Source organism: Podarcis raffonei, chromosome 1 (genome assembly GCF_027172205.1).
Source record: "Podarcis raffonei isolate rPodRaf1 chromosome 1, rPodRaf1.pri, whole genome shotgun sequence".
NCBI classification, from domain to species: domain Eukaryota; kingdom Metazoa; phylum Chordata; class Lepidosauria; order Squamata; family Lacertidae; genus Podarcis; species Podarcis raffonei.
The window spans coordinates 79082572-79093348 of NC_070602.1; the positions used below are offsets into that span (position 1 = coordinate 79082572).

The 10777-nt window shown below is 44.9% G+C and overlaps 1 protein-coding gene across 1 annotated transcript; it reads left to right on the forward strand.

The window, feature by feature from the left end:
* Positions 1 to 244: 244 nt before the first annotated feature.
* LOC128417440 (dispanin subfamily A member 2b-like) lies at positions 245 to 2586 on the forward strand. The gene is made up of 2 exons (XM_053396103.1): positions 245 to 799; positions 2366 to 2586. The coding sequence occupies exons 1-2, from the start codon at positions 542 to 544 to the stop codon at positions 2531 to 2533; spliced, it is 426 nt and encodes a 141-aa protein (XP_053252078.1). The 5' UTR covers positions 245 to 541; the 3' UTR covers positions 2534 to 2586.
* Positions 2587 to 10777: the final 8191 nt, after the last annotated feature.

The window sequence follows — 10777 nt, forward strand, 5'->3', positions numbered from 1 at the left end:
TAAACTGTCCTAGCAGCTCTGCTGGAGGGTGGTTAAACATTTTTAAAATTCGCAATTTAAAAAAATAGGTGGGTTGCAACTTCGATAAATTAGAGATGTATCAGAACACCAGTGCGTCATCTAATGCTTGTATGTGTATATGGTCATTAAGCTACAACAGCCATACTGTATTAATAACTTTTTTAAAGTAATGCTGATATATTTTAAAGTATACGCTTGCAAAAAGGAGAGAGCGCGCATACTTCGGGGGCGGGGAGCGGGAGGATCCCTTCTCAAGTCAAGAGCGGGGCATGCCGCGTTACACAGAGGGAAAGCAGTTCACACATCCGGCTGCCCAAGTTCCCCAAATTTGGAGGTTCCTGCCTAAGTTTCGATTCCTTCCGTTTGCCCACTATTCCATGCTGGGAATCAGAGAGCGCATCCACGCCTGCCCGGGATAAAAGCCTGGCAGCTCCGCCTCCTCCCTCCGCCTGCCTTTCACTCCCCGGATCGCTGCCCCGCGAAGCAGTTCTTCTTGAGAGACCCGGTTGCAGGCGAGAAGATGGCAAGCGGCGCCCACTTCCCTTTGCCCGGCCAGGCCAGCGGCGGGCTGCCGCGCTACGAGGAGCTGAAGGACGAGCACGACATGGCCATCCTCGACCCCGCGGGCGCGTCGCCTGGCTCCACCGTGATCCACATGCACAACCAAAGCCAAGTCTGCGTGGCGCCTCCCCGCGACCATATCTTGTGGTCGATCTGCACCATGATGTACTGCAACTTCTGCTGCCTCGGGTTCATGGCCCTGGTCTTCTCGGTTAAGGTGAGAAGGGCAGGATGGACGAGAGCTCCGCCGTCCATGGGACGCTCCCACCCCTTCCTGCTCCACGCTCCATTTGCCCCCTCGTGGGTGGGGGACGGGGAGGGGGCGTAAAGCCGGCGGGACGTGATCAGGACTTTTTTAAAAAAACGTTTTGGGTGCTCAGAAGTCCCTCCAGCCATCCTAGGAGCCCTCTCCTATCCGTGTTTACTCGGAAATGAGCCCCGCTGACATCGATTGAACTTTTAAAAGTATCTGCTGGGTTGTTGCTTCGCTTGCTAGAGGGAGGAGGGGAGGCATTAATCATGGCCTCTCATTGGCAAGAGGCAGGGGAATGACGGCATTGTTTCTTCTTTCCCAAATTTTCAGAGCCGAGTTTTGGATTTAGATTTAACCCATGGGGTAAAGTATAGCTTTAAACAGGGCCCACTTAGGCCTTTGAACCAAAACTCAGCCCTGGCTACAAAGTCTGGCGGATCAAGCTAGACTGTGACGCGTCCATGTGTCAGCCCTGTGTTGATGTATAAAGCTGGGGCGGGGGTCTTATTTCCTGCAAGGAAAGGGGCATGGGAGGGGAGGGAAACCTTTCCCCCAGTTGGCTCACTTCCAACACTGAAATTGCCTGGGAGGAAAGGTTTTTAAACAAGGGAGCACAGTGAGGGAAAACAGCATTTTGCCCACCCCCCTGCATCATCTTGTGTGTGTCTGCATGTGCAACACGTGGGGGGCGGGGAACACCCATCCACCTGGCTTTATGTATATAAAAATGGGCAACCTTAAGGGACTGATCAGGCAGCTGCAGCCTAGCAGTACCACAGCATTGCTCCAGTTTACATTCCACACTCAGTGTCTGTGCCCTTGCCTTCCACTGGTGGTAGGGAGCCTCAGTCGGTAGAGCATGAGACTCTTAAATCTCAGGGCAAACGTTAAGTTCTTGGACTAGATGACCCTCGGGTCAATTCTATGATTCTATGAAATGTGGAGGGAAGTTGATAGGGCAGGGCAAAAGCTAGCTGGTCTCTAGGAAACTTGGAATTCAGTTCTTAAATTTGCTGGTCACCTGCTCTGATTGTTCGGGCAGCCTCTTTCTCCACAGCTTAGCACTGAAAAACAAATCTCTAAGACTATCTAAGCCCCTGAGGTAGGTGTTTTCTACACTTCAATAGTAGAAAACTTCGTTGTGCATGTAGCTTAACACAGAAGAGTCAATGACCAAAAACCAAGTCCATTTATCATCTGCAACACGGATTTTTCTTTTAGACTGCTTTGTGTGATTGCAACATCTGTGGGATTTCCCCCCTGTCATCTTAACTTTAATATGCAAAAATAATGATCTGCAAGGGCAACAACAGACCAATAAGCCACATGACATGAGAGACATAACTAACAACTGGCATAGTGACATCCTTTCTGGTGTGTAAAGATTGGGTTCTTCTCATAATTTGGCTGCCGCTGATCAGATAATAAGATCGTATAAACCCAGAGGTGTGGGAGCAGCTCTGCACAAGCAGCTTATCTTCTAGCTTGATTTCAATCGCTGACTTTTGTTTCTTTCTTCTTTCTGAACAGGCAAGAGATCGCAAAGTGGTTGGTGACCACAGTGGAGCTCGCAGCTATGGTTCTACTGCCCAGTGCCTCAACATCACAGCTGTGACCCTGTGTATTGTGCCCATTGTCATTGTCATCATCCTGCTAGCAACAGGGTTTTTCACTCCCCAATTTCTTAATGGTTATTAGGAAGCCTATGGAGAACCATGTCACAGATGGGTTTCCCTTGTAAAACCACTCATTGCCTTTTCCCTTGCTGCCAAGGTTCCCACTCAAGTAACTTTGTCTGTTCCTGATGCAAGGAAAACAAATTATCCAGTATTTACACCCCCCCACACACACTTCTTTGTAATAAGAGATGCTTGTAGTTTGTTTTTGCAACATATCACCGTAATACATTTGCTTAAAAATATTTTAAAAAACAAGCTTGTGAAGTTTTTGTTCTTGTACATGTTTATTAACAAAGAAGCTATGCACACCCTAAAAAGAGGGGCTACAAAATGAGTTCCTGTTGTAAGGATAATAGTTTCCTAGGATGTGTCTACACTCCAAAGCCATCCAAATAATGTTCTTTTGCCATGGTGACTATGGCTGTGCTGGTGTTACAGGGAAACAATTAAATGGTGCCTGTGACATCAGTGCAAGCAGAGTTACAAGTCTTGCGGCAGTTATCTGTGCCATTTCCACCCCCAAACACAAAGCCTGCATTCATCCTCTCCGTGCTTGGCTACCTGCTTCTAATTACCATCAAAAACAAACTTTAGCTATCACGAAGAGGCAGGGCTAGCCCTCTTCCCAGCCATGTGGCAATAGATGCCCAATTGTACAATTAAAAAAATCGAAGTATTCTTCACATGGAAAAAGCACAGCATCTAGAATCCTAGTTGTAGGTGAATGGGAGACTGGACTGAGTGAAGATGTAAGAAGATTCAGTGATGAGTTGTAGTAGGTTTCATGATACTATATGAAACCAATTACTGGGGACAGTGTCTCACTAGAGGTCTTCCAGATAGAGGCTGGACAGGTAGGTCTGGGAGGGGGAGTGGAATCTAGCTCTGCATTTCCTGCATCAGGCAAGGAACTTGATCTGGCAGTGCATGGGATTTTGGCACTTGAGGCAAACCAAAAAATAAGGTGTCCCACCCATCTGCACCCAGCCAGGGAAGAAAGGGTAAGTGAAGTTCCACATTGGAAAGGGTGGGGGAATCAAACCAACCTTACTGATGTGGAAATCAAAGTGGTGAATCCTGCTGGGCCCAGGAAACCCCAGAGGGCAACCCCCACCATTTCCTCCCTAGGGGTGCAAAGTGACCAGCAGTGCCTCCTATTTGCTTAGAGGCTGAATTGCAGCAGGAGGGGGTGGAGTGGCCACCAAAGAGGCAGCAGATCTGGCCTCCAAGGAGTGTGCACCAGCAGTGAGCAATACATTCCTTAGATGCTGGAACTGTGGATCCTGCCACCTGAGGTGGTTGCCTCACCTTGTCTCATGGGTGGGCTGGTCCTGTTAAGAGGCATTTAAAAGTATGTATGATGTGGATGGATACCTCCCCCACCCCCTGCTTTGCTCATAAAACCAGAACCTAGCTCACCGGGTGAACCTAAATGGTGGGAGATTTAGGACAAGCAAAAGGAAATACAGTTTTGCATAATGTATTTTAATGAATTTGCTGCTACAGCTGATGTCCAAGAAGTGGAGACTGGACATACAGTCTTATCCTCTGTCACTTTGTCTTAACATCTTTTAAAGTTGGTAGCCATCACTAGATCCCATGGGACACAATTGCACTTGTGACCAAAACTGACTTTCAAGCACATATGAAGCATATTTTCCCTCAAAGAATTCTGGGCACTGTAGTTAAAGGTTGATGGGATTTGTAAATTGCAGTACCCAAAATTATTGGGGGGGGAATGTGCTTCAAAGGTGCTCTTAAAATGGGAGAAAATGTATTCAGGGGTGACTTGAATTACTCCACATAGGCAGGGTAAAAGCATATTCTCATGATGTATGGAAGAAAGAGGTAGGATGTCAAATATATGGATTAAGGCAGATGCTTTTTAACTTGTTCATAAATGATCTGATGTTATGGCAGGTTAAGCAGTGAAGTGGCCCAATTCGCCCATGGCAATTAGGGTCATAAAAACTGAAGCAGACTCTGAAGAGTGTCAAAATCTCTCTCCAGACAGGGTTAAGGGGGCTAAAAAACGACACACGGTTCAATGTAAGTACGTGTAAATGATGCAATGCTTATTTGCAAATATTTACAGAACTTTTTGGCTCTTGAGGAGATGCAGGGCAAAGGAATGACCTTGTACTTTGTGACTGAACAAATGTAGAATGAGGGGCGCTTTCCCCTATCAACAAACATCTATATTATAAACTGTCCCATGATCCTCAGATGTAGGGAAGTATAGAAATTTAATTAACAATATAAACAGCATCAACTTTTCAATTATAGTGGTACCTCAGGTTACAGACGCTTCAGGGTACAGACTCCACTAACCCAGAAATAGTACCTCGGGTTAAGAATTTTGCTTCAGGATGAGAACAGAAATCACAAAGCAGCAGTGGGAGGCCCCATTAGCTAAAGTGGTACCTCAGGTTAAGAACAGTTTTAGGTTAAGAATGGACCTCCAGAGCAAATTAAGTTCTTAACCCGAGGTACCACTGTAAATGAAACCATATTACACACAAAGCAAACAAAATGCTTTGTGCTAAATAGCACAAGGAAGAAATAGAACCATGTGGGAACCATGGAAACAACCACAATGTTGAATAGGAGTCTCCCACTCGCACCCCAAAACCACTTTCTGAACTACCCTCTGCACTGAGGGCTGGAACCATAGCAAAAAACCGCACTCCTCAGTAGTTCAGAAGGTCATCAGGGTTGATAGTGCAAAAAAGTGGCAATAAGTTCAACAGAATCAATATGGCTGCATTTCCCCTGGTTCAGTTCCCAGTGTGCATTGTCACCAAGGTAATCCTCATGATTGAGAAAAGGTCTGGCAATGAGACATAACTACATGTTGAAGAATGGAATGTGGAGACTTTGCTAGATTCAACATGGTGGGATTCTGAGAGAGCTTCTTTAAGAGAAGTATTACTATTGCTGCCTAAGTAGCTGGAATAATGCCCCCATCACCCACTCAACCAAGCCAAATTTATTGTGGGTTTCCCAGGGGCATTTGGTTGGCCACTGTGGTGAACAAGATCCTGGACTAGATTGGACCAGTGATCTATCCAGCAGATCTCTCACATTGTTAACTACACATTGTGATAATCATGTGATAAACGTGGGGGCTAGCCGGAGAAGAGAGGGTGAGCCCCCTCCGCTCCGGCCCTAAATAAGGTAAGCCACGCCCCCCCAGCCAGCCAATTGGCTGGCTGGGAGGCGTGGACGGTCGGGATTCCCCTGTTCTCGCGGGGGCTGAAACCAGCCCCCGCTCACGTGGGGAGGGCGTGATGCCCGCAACCCCACCTCCTGGGGCAGGCCCGTAAGTGGCTTTGTGATAATCATGGCAGCCCTGTGGTGTGTTGTCACTCTCAAAAATATGCAGCACAGCTTATCCTGGGTCCTGATGTGTGATGCTGGTAGTAAAGCAGCAAACTTTGCTAAATAGGGGTTGGGAGGAGATATTTTGACACCCTTTAAACTGGTTCGTGCATGCTGCTCATCACCTGATGACTGCAGCATGAAGCAGTCAGTTGGGTCTGTGAATATGTCATTGCAGATCAGAGAAAAGAAAATACACAACACCTCAGGCACAAGGCCTTTCAGTGGAACCCATTCACACATTCATCTGTGAGTCATCAAGAACTGCTGTGTAACCAAGTGATAAACAATCAAATTATATCCATACATATGTAAGCTGGATCATAACGAGCAATCAGTTATATTCTCCTGGCTACATGGCAATAGCTTTAGTTATCAAATCACTGTTTGCAACTGAGCCATTGATAGGAGATATTTTCATTTCCCCCGTTTTCCAAAACAGTCCTTATTCCAGAACAAAATAACTTCACAGACTGAAAGGTGAGGGAGAATAATCACTTCCTTTCCATGTCTGTCAACTTCAATGGAAAATACTCAGTACTCACTAGCACAAATTATGTTAACTTTTGATATGGCAAACTCAGTATCAGAGGGTGGGGGAGTCTACAAAGAAAAGCCTTTTGCTAGCCTGACCTGAAGGACAGAAGAGAATGTAGAGAAGCACAGCCAAATGTAGCCCATTTTGTAGGGTGCCCATTTTGATGCTTTTTTAGGATGGCAAAAATAAGACTTGGGTGCTGAACACCTGGCACGCCACAATATGTTACCTTGTTTGCTTGGTGCACCATAACTTATACAGGCATGGGTTAAACTTATTTGTAGTAACAACTGAATAGCTGAATAACTGAGGGAGAGGGAGAGGCTGAGTGAACAGCCAATTTTTTCAGAGAAAAGCTGGAATTAATTACGGGCAAATCCTTATCTGTATAGTCATGGCTGGTTCCTTTGCTTTTGAGCTTTGGGAGTTGCCGGAGTCATCAGACGGCCAAATCTTTGATCAACAACTTTTCTGTCCAATTTTCTCTGCTCTGTTTAAAATATGGCAACCCTAGCTATCTATAAGACCTATGCCCTCATCTGGTTAGGTGAAGTGATGGCCAAAGTGATGATGCTGCATGGTGTATGAAGAATGTATGAATGCTTGCTTGGACTTCAAACCATAATACTAGTAACTTCAGTAACTAATAATTTATTTAAAAAGTTATCCAATTAAAAGGTATCTGGAAAGCTAGTCAGGCTTTCCTTTTAGAAATGTGTTCCAAAGTGGAGTCTTGTATATTCTGTTATATTTTACTCCAGGAAGACCCATTTATCCTAAATAGAACCCAATAAGACCAACATGTATATAGATAGAAAATATTTTTTTAGAATGTGATCCAATTGAGATCCCAAGATTAAATTTTGCAGGAAGCTCTTAGAAATATGAAATAATCAATACATTTTTGGGGGGAAATTTTAATCATATTAATTTTTAATCACTTAAAAATAAATAAATTATGCATATTAACTTTAAAGTAAATCCATCATGTGCCATATCATATGAAAGCTCATGAAGTTCTGAAGAAATTGGTATTTTTAATTTTGAAATATCTCAATTCTGGGCTGAGCTTTTAAGGTTTTTGTGTAGTCTGGCAAGGCCAAAATTGTCAATTAAAAAAAGAAATCAAACCCTCATAACTCAAAAACAATATGAGATTTTTTAAAAATTCAGATTCAGACTTGGTTCTGATCATTCAACAAGTGTACAAAATTTTAAGAAAATTGAAACACTTGATATGGAATGACCTACTTGGTACCCCTGGAATCTCACACTGCTTGAGAATTGGGTAGTGTGTAACAATATATTGCCTAACCAAAAAGTTGACATCCCAAGAAAAGACACGGGATTGTTAGGATTATATATGGCTTGTTCCTGGCTGGAGACAAGAGGAGTTCTCATTCATGATTGACCAACTGCCCCTCCACCTCTTCTAAGAATCCTGATGCCCTAGTCTTTTCTCTATTGATCTCCATTTGCTTTGTGAGCAGGGTTTCATCTGTTGCTGCCATTTAAATGCAGGACAGTGGGGAACATGAACACACACACTGCAATGATACACAAGGACCCTGTGTAGACAGCTCAGGTGCACTTTGGCTCCCCAATCTTCAATTGCTATGAATTCACAGTTGGTGCAGAACAGCCTCCCTGTCATGGTGTTCCTAGGAAATGTCTCTACCCATTTCATGCCTAGTCTCTACTTGAGTCCATAGAAAGGAGAACTCGAAGCAGAAGAAAAGGACCTGGAACAGACCCAAGTTCACTAGTCCTTCTCCTTTCTGCTGTGAGGTTTCTGGTGCAATGAGAGGATGCCAGTATCTTTACACCTGTAAACACACTGGAAACCTTGGACCAGGTGAGGAGAAGCCGAAAACACGTTGGAAGACTGTGTTGGGGCTTCCCGTATCTACTATTGTGGGCTGCAATATTGCCAACCTCCTTTTCTGCTCCAGGCCTTGGAGCGTGTCACAAAGGCTTAGGCATTGTTCCTGTGCATATTCAGAATGGATTGCATGAAAAGAATTCTCAGCACCATAATCCACTGCAGTTGGGCAAAGCATACCCTGTGACTGCCTCTGCAGATAAACTGGCAATTCTTGGAAACTATTGATTCTTATTTACTGAGCAAAACTGCAATTCACCATGTTAGCCTTGGTTCCAACTGGTCCTCCCTCCCCTCCCTAATAAGGGAAGGAAGAAAGCAGGTCAGCACATGTTCAAATTCATGTTTATATTTGCAGAAATATTTTCTTTTGGCTACCTGGTACTTGAAGCTTGGAATTCTGGCAAACTGTCCAACTTAACTATCATCATGGGTATCTATAGGATTTTTTTCCAGAAGAGAGCAAAGTAACGTTTCAAACAAATGTAACTAATGCCTGACCAGGGGAGAGGCGTGGGAACACCCAGCCTCTGAAAAACTTGTACTCCATCCAGCTATAGCCCTCCTTTGTTTTTTAGTAGGTAGACCTGGCATCCAGACAACACCTCCCATTCACTGCTGAGACCCTCCGTTTCCCCCAAGTCCCCTTCACCTCCGGCAACTCTTAATTGCTGCTACACTCAATCTCGTAATCACCCCCACATTTCCTAGGGGAAACCCCCAACACACCAGAAAACCAACACTGAATTACATGCAGAGTTGTCTTACACTACTCTAACTTATTCCTCCAACCCCCAACAAAATGGGTATAACAATATTGGGTTTCTCTGCAGGGCCGGCATATCCCACGCTCAGTCACAGCTCTGCCTCCTTCAATATGGATACCATGATGGCTTTTTATCTGCATTAGCAGAGGAATTTCTAAAATGTTTACAAATTCAGGGGTTTAAGACCAGAGTTACAAAGAAATTGAACTGCTGCTTTGGCTGCTACCTGTCGCTTCTGAGTTGATACACTATTCTCTAATCACAGCTGCACTAAAATTCTGGATACCTGAATTGATTTTATGAGGTGTGGCAATCACATCTTCACCAGGAAAGATCAACCTAAAAGGCTTTAAAATGAACTAAAAGTTTCCTTCTTCTTCTTCTAGGTGTTTCACTTTAGCCTTCTTTTCACTAATTCAGCTGGGAGGACCCTCCCGCCCAAGGCCTAATTAAACCTGGCAGGAGTCCAGAGGGCCATTTCCCCCCCCCCCCACCTGACATAGAGACCAGGAAGTTACCTGAGTGATTCAGGCTGAGCTGTTTCACCGCCCTTGTTCTATTCAATGGGCTGTTCAGTAAAGTTTGGATGCATTATGCAAGAGTTGTAAGGAAATGATTACCACCTGCTGAGCGCTTTCTGCTTCTCTTGACCTTCAAGTCCAGCACCGACCAGGATGCTGACTGTGAGGCCACAGTTTCACCAACTAAGGAGCCAGACCAGATCAGGGGCTCACTCAACCTGCAGTTGGCAGGCAGAAACCCACTGAATTAGATAAAACAGCACCAGGGACCCTCAAACTGCAGACAGGATCCTCATGAGCAACTTCTCCTGGGCATGAGACTATAAAAAGCCTTGCTGATCAGCCCAGTGGCCCATCTAGTCTAGCATCCTGTTCTCACAGTGGCCTACCAGATGCACGCAGGTCCTACTTCCCATAGGCAGAAGCACTCTTCCCACCTGCAGCTCCCAGCAATTGGCATCCAGGGGCATGCCACCCCCAACAGTGGTGGCAGAGCATAACCAATGTGGCTAGTAGCCATTGATAGCCTTATCCTTTACAAAGCTCTCTCTAATCCTCTTTTACAGCTATCCAAGTTGATGGCCATCACTAGCTCCTGTAGGAGTGACTTCAATAGTTTAACCATGCACTGCATGAAGAATATCTCTTCTCTCTGCTGACTCTTCCAACATCCTCTTTCATTGGTTGTCCCCCAGTTTTAGCATGAGAGAGGGAACACACCAGGCAACAGGCCACAAAGCACAGGGAAAGTGCCTTGCCAGGGGACTGTCCCGCTAAGAGTTCTCCCAAAGGGGGAGTATCTTCAGAGCCACTTGGAGAGCCCACCCCACTTTTAAGGTCAGGGCTCTGCTCATCTCTTAAGTTTGTTTATTCACACACCTGCCACCTAGCCTGCCCCAGAGTTTTCAAATCTTCCTCTCTTACTGTTTTCTCTCTCCTTGGTAACTGCTTGCTGCTGAAGGAGCATATTTTGAATGAGTCTTCCAATAAGCTTTGTCTAAACAGAAGTGGAATTTATCAACAAAGAGATGCCCACTTTAAAACAAGAAGTTTTATAAAGGGGTCTGTTAATATATAATTCTGTATGCACTGAGTGTTAAAACAAAGCTATTGAGTTTATGTTGAATTGAATGTTGTTTTTTAAAGAAGATTGGTTTGGATTTCTAAAGGCTTG

What these genes read in the sequence shown, in the direction of transcription:
- LOC128417440 (XM_053396103.1), top strand. Translation starts at nt 542, where the DNA reads ATGGCAAGCGGCGCCCACTTCCCTTTGCCCGGCCAGGCCAGCGGCGGG. An exon ending in CCCTGGTCTTCTCGGTTAAG is followed by an intron (nt 800 to 2,365) that starts GTGAGAAGGGCA and finishes CTTTCTGAACAG; the next exon opens with GCAAGAGATCGCAAAGTGGT.